Genomic DNA, 23,227 nt, shown 5'->3' with positions numbered 1-23,227 from the left:
GGATACCATTGTCTAATGGCGGTGCACATGGTTGAATCTACAAGAAGTTTTGAGTGTCGACCTAATGTTGTAGGGGAACCAACCTTCAGGTGGTCCAGTATGATGCTGAACAAATAGCCAGAAAGAAGCACCTACAAGATTCTGCTCTGGGTGGAAACACTGAAATCTATGTTTTAGAAGAAGCAGGAAAAAAAAAGCGCTCAAACCAAGAAAAAAAAGCTATGGGGAAAATGATTCCTCATGTTCTATTCTCCAGTGAAAAAACAGAAAATTAAAGTTTCCTGAACACAGAAAAAAAAAACGTTAAGATTATTTATCTTACTAGTCCTCTAGCAGATGGATTGGTTTTCTTTCCTTTACATTCACCTGATGATTCTGCCAGTAACACACTTCCAGTCCTTGGGTGAGCATACGCAGTCTGTTTTAGAGGCTTTTTTGTGCGTTTGTTTGCATGTTTCTTACTTTTGGTGGTAAGTCTCCATGTCAGATTAAAATAGTACAGTGGTTGAGATCGCTGTACTAACATTGGTTGTGTTGGTATGACAATCTGTTGGTTTTTTCATTCAGTACTCTGAGTTGAGTGAAAAAAAAAAAACTGAAGTGTACATACTCAGCTTTATGTAGGACAACCAGCAGCTGCCAAGATTCATTGTAATAAGCAGAGGTAGAAAGCACAGGATGTTATCTGGCCAAATGATTTCTGACGGGATTAAAAGGTATTGTTGCCATATACCGAACAAGAAAACTCTTTCAGTGATATACAGACTAAAAGTGAACAATTTATACCTGTATTGCAATTACAAACTGTGACAGTGGTTGTGGGGAGAGGATCCCCCGCCCGCTGTGACAGGGAGGGGGAGAATCAGGGGGAGAAGGTGCAGATGCTGGAACATGTTACACCCTAAAAATGGGTGTAATATGTAACAAGTTCCAAAGGTGAACTTACCCTTTAACATACAATAGATTGGACAAGCTTCTAGATCTTTAACCTTGACAGTACATTACAAAGGGTAAACCCTTGTAAGTACCCTATTGTCCTGCAAACTGCTGCTTCTTGTCAAAATCCTCCTTCCATTGTCCCCTTCCAAGCTACTGGACATTGCCTCAAGAAATTGTCCTGACACTTCACAATGGCAGAGGCAGATGTTAATTCATACAAACACAGGAATATAGCTGCTCCAGGGAATTACCTGACAGTTATGAAGGCGGCATGAGGGAGCAGGTTCCAGCACTTGCAACTAGAGATGAGCGAATCGAACCAGGCGAAGTGGAATTCGATTCGAATTTCAGGAAAAATTCGATTTGCGTCGAATCCGAATATTAGCCTACTTCGGGTGCGCGAATCGGATTTTTCCCGATCAGCCGGCAAAAGTGTCCCTGCAGAGAGCTCCGCTATTTCTGACAGTTCCTTCACATGTACAGCGGTTGAAACATTGTATCTATTTGTTTCCATTTAGGATACAGATGTTTTTATTCGGAAACAGATACAATGTTTCAACCGCTATAAATGTGAAAGTCAGAGAACTGTCAGAAATAGAGGAGCTCTGCAGATACACTTTTTGCCGGTTTGGAATTATTCTTATTTTCATCCTACTTCTTCTTCTTCTTCTTCATCCTCATCCTCAGAAGAAGAAGAAGAGGATGAAGAAGAAGAAGTAGGATGAAAATAAGAAGAATTCCAAGCCGGCAAAAAGTGTATCTGCAGAGCTCCTCTAAGTGTATCTGCAGAATAGAGGAGCTCTGCAGATACACTTTTTGCCGGCTTGGAATTCTTCTTATTTTCATCCTACTTCTTCTTCTTCTTCCTCTTCATCCTCATCCTCTTCTTCTTCTTCTGAGGATGAGGATGAAGAAGAAGAAGAAGTAGGATGAAAATAAGAAGAATTCCAAGCCGGCAAAAAGTGTATCTGCAGAGCTCCTCTAAGTGTATCTGCAGAATAGAGGAGCTCTGCAGATACACTTTTTGCCGGCTTGGAATTCTTCTTATTTTCATCCTTCTTCTTCTTCCTCTTCATCCTCATCCTCTTCTTCTTCTGAGGATGAGGATGAGGATGAAGAAGAAGAAGTAGGATGAAAATAAGAAGAATTCCAAGCCGGCAAAAAGTGTATCTGCAGAGCTCCGCTAAGTGTATCTGCAGAGCTCCGCTATTTCTGACAGTTCTGTGACATTCCCTCCATACAGCGGTTGAAACATTGTATCTATTTGTTTCCATTTATGGAAACAAATAGATACAGTGTTTCAACCGCTGTATGGAGGGAATGTCACAGAACTGTCAGAAATAGCCTATTTCTGACAGTTCTGTGACATTCACTCCATACAGCGGTTTCAACCGCTGTATGGAGGGAATGTCACAGAACTGTCAGAAATAGCCTATTTCTGACAGTTCTGTGACATTCCCTCCATACAGCGGTTGAAACATTGTATCTATTTGTTTCCTTCTCCTTCTTCTCATCCTTCTCCTTCTCCTTCTTCTCATCCTTCTCCTTCTTCTCATCCTTCTCCTTCTTCTCATCCTTCTCCTTCTCCTTCTTCTTCTTCTTCTCATCCTTCTCCTTCTTCTTCTCATCCTTCTCCTTCTTCTTCTCATCCTTCTCCTTCTTCTCATCCTTCTCCTTCTTCTCATCCTTCTCCTTCTTCTTCTCATCCTTCTTCTTCTCATCCTTCTCCTTCTTCTCATCCTTCTTCTTCTTCTCATCCTTCTTCTCCTTCTTCTTCTTCTCATCCTTCTCCTTCTTCTCATCCTTCTCCTTCTTCTCATCCTTCTTCTTCTCATCCTTCTCCTTCTTCTTCTCATCCTTCTCCTTCTTCTTCTCATCCTTCTTCTTCTTCTTCTCATCCTTCTTCTTCTTCTTCTCATCCTTCTTCTTCTTCTTCTCATCCTTCTTCTTCTTCTTCTCATCCTTCTCCTTCTTCTCATCCTTCTCCTTCTTCTCATCCTTCTCCTTCTTCTCATCCTTCTCCTTCTTCTCATCCTTCTCCTTCTTCTCATCCTTCTCCTTCTTCTCATCCTTCTCCTTCTTCTCATCCTTCTCCTTCTTCTCATCCTTCTCCTCCTTCTCATCCTTCTCCTCCTTCTCATCCTTCTCCTCCTTCTCATCCTTCTCATCCTTCTCATCCTTCTCCTTCTTCTCATCCTTCTCCTTCTCCTTCTTCTCATCCTTCTCCTTCTTCTTCTCATCCTTCTCCTTCTCCTTGTCCTTCCTCATCTCCAAGGGCATTTAAATTAAAGGTACAGTGTTCTGCACTAATTTAAAGGCTCTCTGAAGCCTAGAAACCCTTTTAATAAGTTAAATTCGTAGCGAATTAATTCGCATCGAATCGAATTTCTTCCTCAAATTCGGCGAATCAGCCGAATCGAATTTTTGAATAATTCGCTCATCTCTACTTGCAACCTTACAAGATCGATTTCTGTACAACCAGCCTGCCCATAGATAGATCGAAATTTAGCCAGGTCCTTCTGAACCGGCCAAATTTCAAATCCATCTAAGGTCAGCTTAAGAAATTTTCAACTTAGTGTACACAGGCTTCAAAATTCAAATTCAAAATGTAAAAAATGCATTCCATATCCGATAAATACGCTTCAAAATTCTTGTCAGAAGTGGGATATCAAGGCTTTCATACACTAGTCCATACACAGCTGTAAAATGTATTGATTTTTTGAAATGTATTTTTTTTTTTATGATTTGGACAGTGGTGGGAAAAAAATAAAAATCACCTCTCAGATTTTTCTGCCTTTTCTTCATTTTCAATTTAGTAAAAAGGCCTTTTTCCAGGACAGGAAGTAGGGGAAATCTCCCCAACAGCAACACAAGTTAACCACTTCCCGTCCGGACCATTCATATAAATGGCCGGATAGGAGCATTGCAGGAACGGGTGGCTGTTTATCCGTCCCTGGGAGCGCGCGGCACCGTGATTAGGTGCCTGCTGTGTCCGGAGGACACAGCGGAACACCGATCGCTGTACGGGACCTCTGTGTGAGGTCCCGATCATGTGATCACTGATTGGCAAATCAGTGATCACATGAATAGTAGTAAGCAAGATGTCACTTCTGATATCATTGCTTACTACTAGTGAAATCTGTAAATGATCACAGAGGTCAGATGGTACAAGGCTAAACATAACAGCCTTGTACCATGTGACAAGCTGTGACCAATCACAGCTCACACAGTATTTCTCAATGGCTGCAAGAATGCAGCCAGAGAGGAGAAATGATTGATTTTACAGCCTCTATGAGTGTAAAAACAATAAGTGTAAAAGAAAGAAAAAAAAATCTTCATCACCCCCCACAAGTAGTACAGTGTCACTGTGGTGGCACTGTACTGCTAGGGTGACAGTATGTTAAAAAAAACATACATAACAATATAAAAAAATTTAAATGTAAAAAATTTTTTTTCAATTATAATTTTGGTTATAAACTAATTTGGGTTTTTTTTTTTACTAAAAAGATAGCTGAATACAGTTTGGTCAAGATTTATGAAGAAAGATTATTTGCAAAATTTAATAAGAAAAACACTTTTATTTTCAAAATGTTTGGACTTTTTCATTTATATAGCAAAAAAATAAAAATCCCAGTGGTGAATAAATACCACCAAAATAAAGTTTTATCTGTCTCAAAAAATGCTAAAAAATTCATATGGGTACAGTGTTGCATGACCGCGCAATTGTCATTCAAAGTGTGACAGCGCTGAAAGCTTAAAATTGGCCTGAACAGGAAGGGGGTGAAAGTGTCCAGACTTGAAGTGGTTAAAAATAAAAAAAGGTTTTAAATATAAGTAGAGAAAGGCTAGAAACTGTCAGATTTTCATCGTCTATTTCCCTGTTGCAGATTTTTCCTCACTTGCTGACTGGTAAACTGTTGTATCCAGAGCAAGGGGAGGTCTTTTTAACAGAGCTCCAGATAGCAGTAAAACCTAAGATGGTTACATAGTAAGTCTAGTTCTTCCTGATCCCCCGAGAGCCAATCGGATATTCCCTGGATCAACTTTACCTATAAATGTTAGTATCCAGTTATATTCTGTGTATCTAAGAAAGAATCCAGGACTTTTGTAACGCAATCCACTGAGCTGGCCAGAACTCTTGAGGGAGTCTATTCCACATTTTCACAGCTCTTACTGTGAAGAAACCTTTCCGTGTTTGGAGATTACATTGCTTTTCCTCCAGACGTACTGTAGAGTGCCCCCTTGTCCTCTGTGATGACCTCAGGGTGAATAGCTCTACACCGAGTTCACTATATGAACCACTGATGTATTTATACATGGAGATCATATCCCCCCTTATGTATTATACATGTTGATCATATCCCCCCTTAATCTCCTCTTCTCAAGAGAGAATAAATTCAGTTCCTCTAATCTTTCCTCATAGCTGAGCTCCTCCATGCCTCTTATCAGTTTGGTTGACCTTCTCTGCACTTTCTCCAGTTCCCCAATGTTCTTTCTGTAAAATGGTGCACAAAACTGAACTGCATATTCCAGATGAGGGATAACTACTGATTTGTACCGGGGTTATATGATATCTCTCTCTCTGGAGTCTATACCTTTTTTAACCACCTCCCGCCCGCCATACAGTAATATGACGGACCCAAGGTGGTTCTCTCATTCTGCGAGGACGTCATATGACGTCCTCCCATTTTCACCACGCATGCGCGGCTCAGGGAGTGCGCAGCGCGGCGATCCGCGGTGTGCTGTGTCCCTCGGACGCAGCGGATCACTGATCACGGAAAGAGCCGAAGATGTCGGCTTGGTCATGTGATCAGCTGTGTCCAATCACAGCTGATCACATGTAAACAGGGAAATGCCGGTTATCGGCATTTCTCTCCTCTCGAGCTGTCACGCTGACAGCTCGAGGAGAGCAGGTAATCGGCTTTCCGCGGAGGGGACATGTACACTGATCATCAGGGCACTGATGATCAGTGTAGCCCCAGCAGCACCACCTGTCAGTGTCAATCAGTGCCTTGTGTCAGTGCTCATCAGTGCCTCGTGCCAGTGCCCGTCAGTGCCACATCAGTGCCTACCAGTGCACATCAATGCCACATATCAGTTCCCATCTGAGCTGCCTCTCAGTGCCGCCTATCAGTGCCAGTCAGTGCCGCCTTTCAGTGCCCAGTGATGCCTGTCAATGCCCATCAGTGCCACCTAGCAATGCCTCCTCATCAGTGCCCATCCGTGCCACCTATCAGTGTCCATCAGTGCAGCCTATCAGTTCCCATCACTGCAGCCTCATTAGCGCATATCAGTGAAGGAGAAAAATCACTTATTTACAAAATTTGCAGTGGTTTTTGGTTTGTTTAAGAAAAAATAAAAAACCCAGGAGGTGATTAAATACCACCAAAATAAAGCTCTATCTGTCACAAAAAAATGATAAAAATTTCATATGGATACAGTGTTGCATGCCAATTGTCAAAGTGCGACAGTGCTGAAAGCTGGAAATTGTCCTGCGCAGGAAGGGGGTATAAGTGCCCTGTAGGCTAGCGGTTAATAGAGAGGATTTTAGAAACTGCAGCTTGGCATTGCATGCCATTATTAAGCTTGTGATCTACCAGAACTCCCAGATCCTTCTCCACCATTGATTCTTCCAGTTGTACCCCCCCCTAGTATGTATGATGCATGCATATTCTTAGCCCCCAAATGCATAACATTACATGCTTGGTGTCATCTGCAAAGACTGAAATGGGATTTATAATCCCAGACCCTATATCAATTTTAAATATATTAAAAAGTAAGGATCCCAACACTGAACCTTGGGGTACACCACTGACAACACTAGACCATTCAGAGTATGAATCATTAACCACTACTCTTTGAATACCATCTTTTAGCCAGTTTTCTATCCATTTACATACGGATTATTCCAAGCCTGTAGACTTTACCTACACATTAGCCGTGTGTGGGGAACTGTGTCAAACGCTTTTGCAAAATCCAAGCACACCACATCTACCGTCACCCCTCTGTCCAAGCATACCACGTTCACCGCCACCCCTCCGTCCAAGCATACCACGTTCACCGCCACCCCTCCGTCCAAGCATACCACGTTCACCGCCACCCCTCCAAGGTCCTCCTGTCCAAGGTTTTGCTCACCCCCTCATAAAAAGAAATCAGATTTTGATGGGTTCTAACCTTCCCCCAGTCCATCCGCCCTGCATACAAAAAGACAAAGTGTTCACGTTTCTAAACTGTATATTAATCACTGGAGCTTCCTTTTAAATTTGGTCACACCACTTTTTGTAGTCAAATCTATGGAGATAGTCTATTGCAAAGATATACTCCTATTTACTTCATCCGGCTACACCTTAGGTCTTGTTGAATCCCCATCTCAACCTTTTCTCCCAAGAAAAATGCTTACCTGTGGGACGCCTGTGAAATCCGAACTGAGTGGCCCATCTGAGAAAGGGGTACCATTTAATGCAATCTGAAAGAAAGATAAAAATTAACTTTAATACTAACAAATCCAAATAGACCAGCAAATCAGCAGCAATTCCAGAAATAAATACATCTATTCATTTGTTTTAAACTATGTAGAGAAGTCATTTAATTATATGAGATGATAAATGCAGATTTGCCTTTAGCTCTTCTTGTCCTAGGCTATAGAGTCAAGCAAGAAACTGCTTTTCATATGTGTTCTTGTACCATTTCATACACTTCACCAACAAGGATGAGTTTTGGCATTCACGGATCCTGGTTCGAAGCCACCAGGAAGTGGTCACAATATTGAACTAATCAACTGCGACCGAGGCATTCACTGCCCCAACTGCATGTATACACACACTACGCGCAGCTGCGGAGAAGGAAATGACTAGACTGCAGATGACTGGATCTCTATTGGTGACCAATTCTCGGCAGGATTGCTCACATGGGTTCAGACTCTACCCCAAACATTCCCAAGCTTCCACCTACTTAACAAAAAATAAGTCTGGCTTTATTTACATAACCCTTGGCATTACAATAGCAATTAAAAAGCAATGTCCACAAAATTCAATCACATAGCAGTTTTCTTGACATCACTGTCTGGTCCATGCATCGTTTGAGTGCAAATTGTATTCTGGAGCAATTCTTCTCAGACTGCTTGGACAGAATTTACTTCTAGGGCTGAAACAACTAATCAACATAATCGATTATGAAAAAAGTTGGCAATGATTTTCAGAATCTATTAGCTGGTCAGCCAATTCGTTGGGCTGCTAACAAAATGCATTATTTGTTTACATATCAGAAAATACATTGACGCATATACAGCTCAGTACACCATCTGAGCTGTGGGGGGGTGAATCTCCCTCTCAGAATACAAAGACACAGTGAGGAGGGATCGCTGCACTAACATCTCTTAGTTAGTACAGCAATCTCTCAGTTATTTTTACATTCAGTCCGCTGGGTCCAATGTGTGTACCACGCTTAAGTGACAACAGGCGCAGGTAGCTTATATCAAGCCACCTACCTATGACAAAGGATGTCATGCGTAATATTATATTACAATCATGTCTGCAAATCTGCAAAACAGCATTTTAAGTCTTCCTAATCACTTCAGCTCTGGAAGATTTTACCCCCTTTATGACCAGGCCATTTTTTGCTATGTTGCAATGCGCTACTTTACTAGTAATTGTGCAATCATGCCACAATGTACCCAAACAAAATTAACTTTTTTCCCCACACAAACAGAGCTTTCTTTTGGTTGTATTTGATCACCATTGGGTTTCTTTAAAAAAAATTTTTGCAATATAAACAAAAACAAGACACGTTTTGAAAAATTTTATTGACTATAAAATTTACTTAAAAAAAAAAGTTCTTCATAAAATTTTGGCCAAAAAGTATGCTACTATACAGTGAAGGAAATAAGTATTTGATCCCCTGCTGATTTTGAATGTTTGCCCACTCACAAAGAAATGATCAGTCTAAAAATCGAATGGTAGGTGTATTGTAACACTGAGACAGAATAGCAACAAAAAAATCAAAAGAAATGCATGTCTAACAAATTATACACTAATTTGCATGTTCATGAGGGAAATAAGTATTTGATCCCCTATCATTCAGCAGGATTTCTGGCTACCAGGTGTCTTTCACACAGGTGACAGGCTGAGATTAGAAGCAGTCTCTAATCTCATTTTGTTACCTGTATACAAGACACCTGTCCACAGGAGCAATCAAACAATCAGATTCCAAACTCTCCACCATGGCAATGACCAAAGAGCTGACCAAGGATGTCAGGGACAAGATTGTAGACCTACACAAGGATGGACTGGGCTACAAAACTATCGCCAAGCAGCTTGGTGAGAAGGTTACAAAAGTTGGTGCAATCATTCGCAAATGGAAGAAACACAAAACAACTGTCAGTCTCCCTAGGTCTGGTGCACCATGCAAGATCGCACCTCGTGATCTTGAAGACATTACAGGGTTTAATAGACAGTACAAACAGGTAGAACAGTGCTTCAGAAAGCATTGGCCCATTTTATGTAAAGACCCCACACTGAAAGCCATACTTCCCACGAGACCATCATTTGTCTACAGAAGAGCCCCTGCCCTGAGAACTAAACTGGTACACAATATTCCCAATCCCCCTAAGAAACTATCTTTTTTTCCAACTAGGAGGGTTTTATAGGTGTGGGAAGTGTGGCCCATGTAGGTCAACTTCACACATGCTTAAGAAAGTTACCACTTTTATGTCCCACCAAACTTACAAACAGTATACCACTAAACCTTTCATTACCTACAATCTAAATAGGTTACTTATAAGCTGATGGATACCAGTATATAGGAAGAACAACCCGAAAAATAACTAAGAGAATTAGCGAACATATACCCAATATTAAAAAAGGATACCCCCAACACAGTGTATCCAACCATTTTAGAGTGGCACATAACAAGGACCCTTCCTACCTTTCCTTCTTTGCTATAGACAAAATAGATAAACACTGGAGAGGCTCACATATGATCAGACAAATTTAAAAAAATGAAACCCAGTGGATTTACGAACATCAAACTTTATCACCAGCAGGGTTAAATGTAGAAATAGACCTGAAATGTTTTTTAACCAAATTTGTAGGGACCTACACTAGTAGCCCCATTAATGAGGTACAAGAAATGGGTGCCTTTTGCATTATATTTAGAGTTCCCCTTTAAGGCCATTACTGTAAGGGGGGAGGGGTTTGGTCTAGTATCAAATCCCAAGAGTACTTATTAGTAACTCTAAAACCAGGCAATGGGACTATTTAGTTTAGTTTCATCCATTGTATAGTCGGAGTTCCCTCTTAAGGGGGATTTAGAGTCGATCTTGAACTGCATACTATATCTATATATAGATAGGTACCCATATTTCATAGATTGGGTACCCCCATTTCAGGAACATGGTTCTTACTCTGGGTTAATCAATCTGAGTGGACTGTCCTCTATTAGATTTGTGATTATATTAGACAGTTCCACTAAGCTTGGGAGAGCACATTCCCCCTTTAAAAAGTTATTTTAGCACATAGATTGTTATCGATTACCCCCCTATTTTATAGACCGTATCTAGAGTACAGCTTACAGTATGTAACATCCCTTATCCTGGGATAACTGGTCTGAGTGGCTTGTCCCCTTTAAGACCAATTTTGATTTAAATCAGGCAGTTTAGTAAAGCTTGGGAGAGTATATTCCCCTTTAATTAGCTTTTCCAACATAGAGATTGACACAGAACAGTTTTTAAACTGTATGTAGAATACAGCTCAAAGTATGCAAAAAGTATGTTGGTTTACATCTTTTTAATATTCTGTTAAAAGATTTAGGCATTATTGGTAAGCAGGGTTTTTCCCCCTTTAAGAACCCCATCGCTGTATTTTATGCACTAAATTTACTTTATGATTTAATTTTAAGTTTTGTTTACTAGCCCAAGCATATCCAGCATATGTACACTGTATTCAGCAATGTTGCAGGTAATTATGGATAGATTCGGGCAAGTAATTAAGTGACACAGCTGCAGCAAGTGATTTAATCACTGCTGTGTATAAATACCATCTCCAAAATGGCAGATCTTGTACTTCCTGATGACGATCCATTGATGGAAACCAGTTCGAGATTTGAAGACGCAACTTCTGCTAATGTAATTTCTGCCCTTTGGAACACATGCTGGAATACTGCGGCCATCTTGGTTCCTATTCACAGGCAGCAAGGCTGAATACACTGAATGCCAGGTTATGGGCACTTTGCTTGTGCGTTTTATTCTTATAATTTCTGCTCATCAATAAAGTTTTTTATGGTTTTACACTATGGGATGTTTGCTTTTGTTTCTGTTCACATGCTGAAACTTGGTTTACTGCCTGGGAGGAGAGGAGAAAGTTTAAAAAGGCTCTTTTGACACTACACTGTCATTTATATCCATGATGGCCACCATCCTATTGGTTACGATCAGCCAGATCGCATGATTCCCAGGAATGAACATTGGTGCCATTCTTCCCATCACGCATTGGGCTAGTCCCAAACCAGGTGCTTAAGACCAACCTAGAGATAGGTGGTCCACGGCTAACGATGAGTGCACATCCATGTGGGGCAACGATTGAGCACAGAGGAGCACATGTCATTTCTTGTACGAAGTTCACCAATTAGTATTCAACACTTGGGCACTTTATTTTTCCGAATTGGGACTGAATGTTACAATTATTCACTTTGTATATGTGAAGCATTATTACTCATGTATTGTCAAATTTAATGCACTTAGCTTATGCGCAGTCCACATGGTATTTTGTTTGTTTTTGGTTCACAAATCAGGACTGCAGCGTATACTTATCAAAGTTGCATGAATATCTATTCCTAAGCGCAACAGCACTATATTTTAAATAATGCACTCAACCGCCATGGCCTGTATGCATGCTCATCATGAAAGACTTCACTGCTGAAGAAAAAGCATGATGACGCTCATTTAAAATAATGCACAACATTTAGACAAGCCTGAGATATACTGGGGAGAATATAGTCTGGTCAGATGAGACCAAAATGGAACTCTTTGGATGCCATAATACACACCATGTTTGGATGTCAAATGGTACTGCACATCACCCCATAAACACCAGTGAAGTTTGGAGGTAGGAACATCATGTTGTGAGGCCATTTTTCAGCAGGAAAGATGAATGGAAAAATGTCAACGTCTCTCTCTCTCTCTCTCTCTCTATATATATATATATATATATATATATATATATATATATATATATATATATATATATATATATATATATATATATATACTGTATATATATTTCTTACATATCTTTGGTAGAAAAAAAAATCCCAATAAGTGTAAATAATTAGGTGTAATTTAATTGGTTTGCATGAAAGTTATAGTGTCTACAAAATTACAATATATTACAGGGGTGTGGAAATTTTTTTAAAAACAACTTGTCCAAGAACTAATTTACAATCTACTTGTCATGATGAAATTTTTTTTTAACCAAAAGCGTATTTAAATAAGGTCCTAATTGTTATAATACTGAAGGAGACAATTTTATGACTGGGGATTTTCAATGGATGTATGTCCCTTTAAACCTTGAAATGGTTTTGCCAGGATGAAAAATACAAAGGGTTAATGTTTTTTAATTCGGCAGATATTCTTTTAGGAATGTCTAGAGCTTTATGGTGACCTAAACTTTAATTTTTTTTAACATTGCGTTGTTTACCAACTCCTCACTTCCCTGTCTGTCTCCAACACTGCACTCGGAGACTAGCAGGGAGGGGAGGGAGACTCTTGCAGTGCAACGAGTACCCATTAGGTGTTTGTCAGGAAATGGGAGTGTCAGGGTCTTTTAATGCTCAGCATTTGCTGAGCGAGTAAATGAGGCGAAAGCCCCAATGAAGAAAAAGAAACCCAAAACGCTATAACTTATATTTTTGACTTTTTGCTATATGTCCAGTAAAAAAAAAAAAAAATTAAAAATCAAATTTCGTTATAAATTTAGGCCAAAATGTATTCTGCTTGTAGTCTTTGCTAAAAAAAAAAAAAAAAAAAAAATCCTATACGTGTAAATTAATTTGTTTATGAGAAAGTTCTAGCATTTCTAAATGGCGGTATATATACTGGGCTTTTTTTCTTTTTGTTACTAGTAATGGCAGCAATCAGCGACTTACAGTGGGACTGCGGCGGGCATTCTGATACTGGGGAGAACTGACTTGGAGTCACTGACATCCCCAGTGACACCAATACAGTGATCAGTGCTAATAAAAAGCACTGACAATGTATAATGGCACTGGGCATGAAGGGGTTAACTTCTGGAGCGATCAAATGGTTACGTGTGTGGTGTGCCATTTTACATGATGTTCTGTGTTCGTGCTTCACTGCAAGCAGTGTGCAGGAGCTGACAGGGAGCAAAACTGTTACTGATCCTCGGTAATCACCAGGCGCTGGTGAGTAATCACTGGCCCAAAGCTGGTGATTGGGAGTCGCGGCTGCAAATAGCGGCACGTGTAGGGCAAGCACCCCCTACCCGGAAATGCAAAATCACGCATATATATACACGTGATTTTGCACACCGCTGCCAACCTGTAGCAGTATTTTTGCTATGGGGTGGCACTAAAGCGGTTAAAGTAAACCCTGCTGCTTGCCCGCAACAGAGCTAAATGAAAAAAACTACATGTCCCAGACATCGGGTGATAGGATTTGAACATCCATGTATGCATAAACTGGAATTTTTTTTTTTTTTTTTTTTTATAACAAATACTAGTAATGGTGGTGATCAGCAGCTTCTAGCAAGACTGAGTACGGTTGGCATTCTAACACTAATACAGTACAGCGATCAGTGCTAATAAAGTGCACTGACACTGACATTGGGCAGGAATGGGTTAACATCTAGGGCAATCAAAGGGTTAACTGTGTGCCTAACCTATGTGTAATGTGTGCTGTTTTTCTAAGGGATGCTTTGCAGGGAGACAAAAATCAGCACATCCCCGCTGTCAGTAGGGAGATCATTGTCGTTTACAAACACAGATCTCTCTCCTGTCACTTGCTCCGACGATTTGCAGGTACCGGACATAAACCATTTTCTAGGACCCGCTGAATGGCATATAAAGGAGCCAGTGACAGCGCAGGTAGGCAGGTGCGTGCACCCCCAACCCGGAAAAGCAGAATCACACACATATATATGTGTTTCTGCGCAGCTGGCCAGCACTGTAGCAGTAAAACAGTGTGCGGTTGACAACTGGATATAATCCAACTATACAATTCATATCAATCAATATATTGTATTTATAAAGTGCTCCAAAGTGCTGAAAAAAAGTGCATACATAATAAATTTTTCTTTAGAAAACGTAAAAGGCACACAGCACCTTTTGATCACAAAAAAAATAATAAAAAAAAAAAAAAACACACCAAGCACCTTTTTTTTTTATGTATCAACTTTTATTTAGAACTAGGGATGCACCGAAATTTCGGTGGCCAAAATGTTTCGGCGGAAAACACCCCTTTCTGCCATCGGCTGAAATGGAAAAAAGCAACGATACAGGTGCCGAAAAAACTCCGCCGGTCGGCCTCTGCTTGGTAGTTCAGCCTTACCTGAGAAACCATCGATCCTAGCACTGGGCACACATCTCTATGTCCTTGGAGGACCGGAGAAATGTCACTTCCCGTTCCGGCCATTTTTTTTTTTTTTTTTTAAAGTAGCAGATCAATGATTTTTTTTTTTTATCCAATGCTTTACATTGTAGAGGAGAGATGAGGGGTCTTATTGACCTTATATCTCTCTATAAAAAGGTCACTAATTATTTCTATCACAAGGGATGCATGCATTTATTGTGATAAGAATAAAAGTGATTAAAATTGTTTTAAAGGAACAGTGCAAAAAAACAACAAAAAAACTCCAAAATATTAAATACATTTTTTTTTAAACTTTAAAGTGCCCCCGTTCCCCTGTGCTCGCACACAGTGGTGAACGCATACGTACAGTCAGGTCCATAAATATTGGGACATCGACACAATTCTAACATTTTTGGCTCTATACACCACCACAATGGATTTGAAATGAAATGAACAAGATGTGCTTTACCTGCAGACTGTCAGCTTTAATTTGAGGGTATTTACATCCAAATCAGGTGTAGGAATTACAACAGTTTGCATATGTGCCTCCCACTTGTTAAGGGACCAAAAGTAATGGGACAATTGGCTTCTCAGCTGTTCCATGGCCAGGTGTGTGTTATTCCCTCATTATCCCAATTACAATGAGAGGATAAAAGGTCCAGAGTTCATTTCAAGTGTGTTATTTGCATTTGGAATCTGTTGCTGTCAACTCTCAAGATGAGATCCAAAGAGCTGTCACTATCAGTAAAGCAAGCCATCATTAGGCTGAAAATACAAAACAAACCCATCAGAGAGATAGCAAAAACATTAGGCGTGGCCAAAACAACTGTTTGGAACATTCTGAAAAAGAAGGAACGCACCGGTGAGCTCAGGAACACCAAAAGACCTGGAAGACCACGGAAAACAACTGTGGTGGATGACCGAAGAATTCTTTCCCTGGTGAAGAAAACACCCTTCACAACAGTTGGCCAGATCAAGAACACTCTCCAGGAGGTAGGTGTATGTGTGTCAAAGTCAACAATCAAGACAAGACTTCACCAGAGTGAATACAGAGGGTTCACCACAAGATGGAAACCATTGGTGAGCCTCAAAAACCGGAAAGCCAGATTAGAGTTTGCCCAACGACATCTAAAAAAGCCTTCACAGTTCTGGAACAACATCCTATGGACAGATGAGACCAAGATCAACTTGTATCAGAGTGATGGGAAGAGAAGAGTATGGAGAAGGAAAGGAACTGCTCATGATCCTAAGCATACCACCTCATCAGTGAAGCATGGTGGTGGTAGTGTCATGGCGTGGGCATGTATGGCTGCCAATGGAACTGCTTCTCTTGTATTTATTGATGATGTGACTGCTGACAAAAGCAGCAGGATGAATTCTGAAGTGTTTCGGGAATATTATCTGCTCATATTCAGCCAAATGCTTCAGAACTCATTGGACGCCACTTCACAGTACAGATGGACAATGACCCAAAGCAGACTGCAAAAGCAATCAAAGAGTTTTTTAAGGGAAAGAAGTGGAATGTTATGCAATGGCCAAGTCAATCAAATGACCTGAATCCGATTGAGCATGCATTTCACTTGCTGAAGACAAAACTGAAGGGAAAATGCCCCAAGAACAAGCAGGAACTGAAGACAGTTGCAGTAGAGGCCTGGCAGAGCATCACCAGGGATGAAACCCAGCGTCTGGTGATGTCTATGCGTTCCAGACTTCAGGCTGTAATTAACTGCAAAGGATTTGCAACCAAGTATTAAAAAGTGAAAGTTTGATTTATGATTATTCTGTCCCATTACTTTTGGTCCCTTAACAAGTGGGAGGCACATATGCAAACTGTTGTAATTCCTACACCGTTCACCTGATTTGGCTGTAAATACCCTCAAATTAAAGCTGACAGTCTGCAGTTAAAGCACATCTTGTTCGTTTCATTTCAAATCCATTGTGGTGGTGTATAGAGCCAAAAATGTTAGAATTCTGTCCATGTCCCAGTATTTATGGACCTGACTGTAAATGAACTTTTGCATGATATTCTAATTTTTCGAGTTTCACCTGTATTTCTTACACCACCATAGCCTTTCAAACAGTCACACAAAACTCAGAAGTTAATCAGTCTGGACTGGGAACAAGTACTTTACAAAAACCATTACATTGAGGCCATCGAGTACTGGAAAGGTAAACTGGCCATTCATGAAAAGCAAGGACAGTATATAAAAGACATTAAAGTGGTTGTAAATGCGAAGGTTTTTTTTTTTTCAGAGAATATGCATTCTCTGACCTTTAACCTTCATTCAGAGAATATGCATTCTCTGAATGAAGGTTAAAAAAAAAAAATGTATGTGCAGCTGCCCATCCCCAAACACTTACCTGAGCCCGATCGCAATCCAGTGTGTTGCCCGAGAGAAGTGGTGCTGCTTTCTCTTTCCCTTTGCTGGATTCAGGGGGAGCTATTGGCTCCTGCTGCTGCTGTCACTCAAATCCAATGGCGAGGGGCCAAGCTGCACTGTGTGTGTCAACAGACGCAAACAGTGCAGCTTGGGGCAGAGCCCACATGAGTGCCCCCACAGTAAGCGGCTTGCTATGGGGCACTCGGAAGGCTAAAGGAGCCAGGGGGACCCCGGAAGAGGAGGACTGGGACTGTTCTGTGCAAAACCATGGTAAGTGTAGCATGTTTGTCATTTAAAAAAAACAAAAAAACTTTACAATCGCTTTAAATGGTTTTATTTAACAAAGCATGGGATGAATACTATGAGCCCCAAACAAGTTCTTTATGCATTTAAGAGCAGCAAAATATGGCAAAGTTCACTGATCAAGATCTAAACCTTTACAGTAATGAGGTAAAGGTTGTAATTCAAAGCAGCACAATACAAATTGGCAACTTCATCACTGCCGAGCCGAATACTAAGCAGCTACTTATGAAATCAGAAGTCAAATATTAAAAAAATGCTGTATCCTGTTACCAGGCTTTCATAGTCTAAAAATAACAAATTTAAATGAGCCGAGGAAGTGTACAAAGAAATCATACTGAAAACCAGCTAACGACGAACAAGTTCAAGAGCAACACCGTATAAACAGTGCGTCCAGGTGTACAAGACGTCTGTTACACTACTGTCAGAACTGTCACAAAAGTAAAAGGTTAACATTTATTTAAAAAAGATGTGCCAAAATGATGCTTGAATGCAAAACACATGCAAATTATAAAATGTGTCAGGATAGTTCATACCAAGACAGTGGTGCTGTCTCAATTTCAAGCCCAACTCTGGGCAGGCCAGCTTAATTAGAAGGAGTGGCTACTTCAAAGTGGTATGCGGATGCCGGTGACAGTGCAGGACGGTTGTGCAGCACTGATGTCAGCAGCAAGCCGGATGTACCGCAGTAGCTGTGCTATCCTGACAGCTCTAACATTTTACAATCATTGTGAAAAATATTGGTACCCCTGCATCTCTGTCACATAATGCACCACTTCACCCACAAAATTGTTGCAATTACAAATGTTTAGGCATTCTCGTGTTTATTTCTTTTATTTGTATTGGTATGACACAAAATAGTGGAGAAACAAAAAGCCAAATCTGACACATTCCACGCAAAACCCCAAAAATGGACTGGACAGAAAAATATCGGCATCCTCAATTTAATATTTGGTAGCACACCCCTTGGAAAAACTGAAATCAGATGCTTCCTGTAACCATCAATGATTTTCTTCCACCTCTCTACTGGAATTCTGGACCGCTCTTCTTTCACCAACTGCTCCAGGTCTCTCAGATTGGAAGGATTCCTTTTCCCCACTGCTGTTTTGAGATCTCTCCCCAGGTGCTCTATGGGACTGAGATGTGGACACTCTGCTGGTCAGCATAGTGCTCTTCAGCGCTTTGTCCGATACCATTTCTGGATGCTTTTTGATGTGTGCTTTGGGTCATTATCCTGCTGTAGGATCCACGAGCTCTGACAGAGACCCAACTTTCTAAATGAGGAAAGAAAAAACAGAGGGCGCACAGGCCTAGTGCATTACCATAAAAAATGTTTAATAAGACATTCCTCAGGCTCTGAGGAAGAGGAAAGTCCTCGAAACGCGTCAGTCTTTTGAATGTCTATACTCCCTATTACGGACTGTTACTCAGCGCGGTGTTGACCCAGCTGTTCTTTATGATGTGCCTTGACTATATTGTCATTTGTGAGTACAACACCTACTTTATTTCTTATTAAATATTTTTTATGGTAATGCACTAGGACTGTGCGCCCTCTGTTTTTTCTTTCCTCATTCAGTATATTTGGATTCCCCCGGTCCATTTGAGGGCAGCAAGGTGTGCATGTTCCAGGACATTCTTAATGTGGTTGTAGCCTGCATCGAGTCCATCCCCAAGCGCAGGAGCATTTGTGTTTACCCAACTTTCTGACACTGGACCCTACACTGCACCCCAGAATTCTTTGATAGTCTTCAGATTTCATAATGCCATGCACAAAGTCAAACATTCAGTGCCTGAAGCAGCAAAGAAACCACAAAACATCATTGAACCTCCACCATGTTTCTCTGTAGGGACTGTTATTTTCTTTAACCACTTGCCGACCGCAGATAGCTACAGTGCAGCCGGCCAGTTCTGGGAGGAAGTCATATGACGTCCTCACAGAACACACCCTCCCGCGCGCCCCCGACAATCTCCGTGGTCGCTGTGTCCTACGGACACAGCTGATCACATGATGTGGTAAAGGGCCAATCAGAGCAGCCTTTTTCCACATGAACAGCCGTGTCCAATGACACATCATGTCACCAGTAAATGCAGTTGCCGGTTATCGGCTGCACTTTCCTCACGCGGTCACAGTGTGAGTAAAGTACTGCCGATAACCGGCAATTGTCAGAGGACGGATGGGCATCGATCATCAGGGCATTGATGATCAGTGCCCTGATGATCACTGCCCAGCAGTGCCACCCACCTGTGCCCAGCAGTGCCCCCCATCAGTGCCCAGCAGCGCCACCCACCTGTGCCCAGCAGTGCCCCCCATCAGTGCCCAGCAGTTCAACCCATCAATGCCCAGCAATGCCTCCAGTCAGTGATGTTAGTCAGTGCCGCCTATCAGTGCCCATCATTGTTGCATATCAGTGCCGTCTATCAGTGCCCGCCAGTGCTGCCTATCAGTGCAGCCTCATCAACGCACATCAGTGAAGGAGAAAAATGACCTGTTTGCAAAATTTTATAATAGAAACAAAGAAAAACTTTTTTTTTTTTCAAAATGTTTGCTCTTTTTTTGTTTATAGCGCAAAAAATAAAACACCCAGCGGCGAGTACATAACACCAAAAGAAAGCTCTATTTGTGTGAAAAAAATGATAACATGTTCATATGGGTGCAGTGTTGCATGACCACGCAATTGTCATTCAAAATGCCACAGCACTGAAAGCTGAAAATTGTCCTGGGCAGGAAGGGGGGATAAGTGCCCGGTAGGCAAGTGGTTAAAGGCCTCATTTCTTTTTCTGAAAACAGTCAAATGATGGGCTTTACCAAAAAAGCTGTAATTTTATTTTGTCTGTCTACAGCACATTTTTCCAAAAATATTTTGGCATCCTCAGCTAAATTTTGGCAAACTTCATTCTGGCTTTTTTTTATATTTCTGTGTCAGCAGTGGGGTCCTCCTGGGTCTCCTACGATAGTGTCCCTTTACATTCAGATGGTGACATAGAGCGAGCTGACATAATTGTACCCTGTGCCTGAAGGTCACTTGAATTTGTCTGGAAGTTGATTGAGGTTCTTTATCCACCATTACAATCTTTGATCAAGTTTCTCTCTTTTGTCCACGTCCAGGAAGATTGGCTAAAGTGCCTTGGGCGGTGAACTTCTTAATGTTGCACACAGTGGACACAGGAACATTAAGATCTGTGGAGATGGAACTGTAACCTTGAGATTGTCCATGCTTTTCCACAATTTTTGTTCTCAAATCCTCAGAAAATTATTTCTCTTCTCCGTGTGGCACACAGAGACACACAAAAGAAAGGATGAGTCAAGTTTTCACCATTTTAGCTGGCTGCCGGTGTGATTTCTATATTGTCAGCACCTGTTAATTGATACAGGTAAGGTTAATTACAAATTGCAGGAGCATCACAAACTTGGAATGCAATTGTTTCTTACAATTTCGAGAAGGTGCCACTAATTTTGTCCAATCCATTTTTGTAGTTTTGCAAGGAATGTGTCAGATTTGGCTTTTTTGTTTCTCCACTTTTTGTGTGTCATACCAATACAAACAAAAGAAATAAACATGAGAATGCCTAAACACTAGTAACTAACATCTTTCTGGGTGACGTGGTGCATTATCTGACAGAAATGCAGGGGTGCCAATATTTTTGGTCTTGACTGTACCATCAAGAAAATATAGAAGAGAGCTGCATACCACTGTAAAAGCTGAGAAGACCTCTTAGCAATCTAAGGCTACATTCACACTAGCGTTGTGTGCAGGCAGCAGAGAGGCGTTTGGGAAGCGTTTTTACCGCTTTCCAAACGCCTCTGCCAACTCTGCACATTACAGCACATAGTGCTGTTCTAACAGGAGCGTTTGCGTCGCGGCAAAACGGATTCCTCTGGTCGAGTCAGGAGGCGTTGAAGCCTCCTATTCTAGTCTATGGTGCCGCTCCGCAAGCGCCCGGCCGGCATTTGCGATGCGGTTGCGGGGCGTTTGCAGAGCGGTAACACCATTCAAACTGCATTATAGGCGTTTGTGGGGTGTTTTTAACGCTCTGCAAACGCCTAGCAACCGCCGCTAAACCGCGCATGCGGTGTTTCGGAGCGTTTGCCGAGCGTTAAAAAACGTTCCGCAAACGCCGGACCAACGCTTGCCAAACGCTATAGGGGCGTTTGTCAAGCGTTGGTAAAACAGCCAAGTGTGAACGAACCCTAATTCTAAAGAAAACTCAACCGCGGGACAAGCAGATATTGTCTAAATATGAATACAAAACTTTTGAGCGGGAGCTTCCTGTAATAAAATAGCAAAATCTGCTATCTCTTGTGTTAAAGAGGAGGTCCAGCCTGACAAAAAAAAATTTTAAATGTCAGCAGCTACAAAGCTGCTGACTTTTCATATAAGGAACTTAACTGTCCAGGGCCATCCTCATCTGGGCTAGTTCTTCACTAGCCCCTGGAATTCTGGCACCGACATTGCAAGAAAGGGAAACCAGAAATGAAGCCTTGTGGATTCACAGCCAGTTGCCTACCACGCATGCTCAAGTCACACTGCGCCTCGAGATTGGTCCCGCAGTCTTCTGGGACCTGTGAAGTGCCCCAGAAGACTGAGGGGTGCCGAACTTTGGAGAACTTCCCGTTTTGATTGGAGCATTGCTTTAAGCCAGCCATACATTGATCGAAATTCGGCTGGTTCAGCAGGGACCGGACAAGATTTGTTCCATGTATGGGTAGGCTGATTGTTCCCAAGTCGATCCATCAATCAACTTAGGTACAACCAGTCTGTCTGATTTTTTTTGTAAGTGATCACTGCTAGCAGCTATAGCCGCCAACGGTAATATTTTTGTTTCTGCCAGCCGGAAAGGCTCCCGCGACCCCCCCTTTCCCACCTCACCGGCAGAACACAAAAGTGCTGCAGGAGGCATTTCTACATCAACACTTACTGTGCTGATGGGAGAATCGAGTAATCTATGGAATGCCTTAAAAGAAGAAATAATAACTCCTGACAGATTTTTTTCTCCCCATCTGTGTCCCATTGCAGAGATTTCTCTTCACTTCTTGTGTCAAACAGGAAGTGAGAGGAAATCCCTGAAAAATGAAGGCAATCCCTTTGAGACCCCCAGGTCACCAGAACTAGCATCCCCATTGGAAGATTTCCACTCTATTACTATTCTGAGGACAACCCAAACTTTGGTATTTTCCTTTAATTCACTTTCAATGATAATGGTAAACGGGAAATAGAGATGGTGAATCTCCCTAATGGTAGCACAGACAGAAATAAAACTGACGGGTTCAAATCCCTCTCCAGCAGATAGACAGCCTGTTAACTGTGTGGAGGGAGGTGTGTCCCTTCCCTCCAATCAGCTCTTGGAGCTCTCCTGAGCTCTACAGAAATCTACACAGCGTAATTTCAGCTCTCCGCTCCCTTTTTGCTGACAGCTCAGACAAGCTTTATAAATTCTGACATTTTTAAAATGGAATGCATCACCTGAGGCCAGTCACTTCACTGAGTATATGTAAGGGATTACAACCACTTTAATGTTGCCAGTTCTACATTAACCCTTCAAGTTCATGTGGCAGCTAAACAGAACTCTTGGTGGGTCTTTTCCAGCATTAAAACTAAGTGATGAAATCGGAACTCCCTGCTACTTCACCACTAAACCATAGTTTTTCATCCAGTTATATTCTCAATAAAGGCGTGTAGACCACAGACGTCACTACGCAATTAGGAAAGAAGGTAAAACCAAAAAAAAAAAATCACTCAAAATTTGAAACAAAATCAAAGAGTATCACCATCTCAGTGCAGAAAGACGTAAACTGTTAAGTACATAAATACTTGAACACAAAATTTGCTCTGAGGATTAAATAGATGCACTCCTATAAGTGCAATATTAAATGTAACAGCTTAAAATAATGCAATTAACCATGAAAAAAAGCTTAAGTGCATAAATAAATGTATATATATACAAATGAAGTAAATTGTTAAAAGTTTGCATCTAATAGGGCAGCACAGTGGCTAAATGGTCAGCACTACCGCCTGGCAGTACTAGGGTC

The 23,227-nt window shown here is 41.3% G+C and overlaps 1 protein-coding gene across 2 annotated transcripts in view; it reads right to left on the bottom strand.

Moving 5' to 3' along the window:
- FAM193A (family with sequence similarity 193 member A) overlaps positions 1-23,227 on the bottom strand; it is a 181,734-nt gene that overhangs the window by 106,886 nt on the left and 51,621 nt on the right. For both annotated transcript variants that reach the window (XM_089691534.1, XM_089691533.1), the window contains exon 2: positions 7,340-7,405. In XM_089691534.1, coding sequence (XP_089547660.1) covers positions 7,340-7,405 — 66 coding nt within the window. The remainder of the gene's footprint in view (positions 1-7,339; positions 7,406-23,227) is intronic.

This window comes from Staurois parvus, unplaced genomic scaffold, assembly GCF_062004578.1.
Source record: "Staurois parvus isolate SC_StPar_1 unplaced genomic scaffold, SC_StPar_1.0 ptg000564l, whole genome shotgun sequence".
In the NCBI taxonomy this organism is placed as follows: domain Eukaryota; kingdom Metazoa; phylum Chordata; class Amphibia; order Anura; family Ranidae; genus Staurois; species Staurois parvus.
The sequence above is the reverse complement of the archived record's forward strand: the minus strand, read 5'-3'. Positions and strand labels throughout refer to the sequence as shown.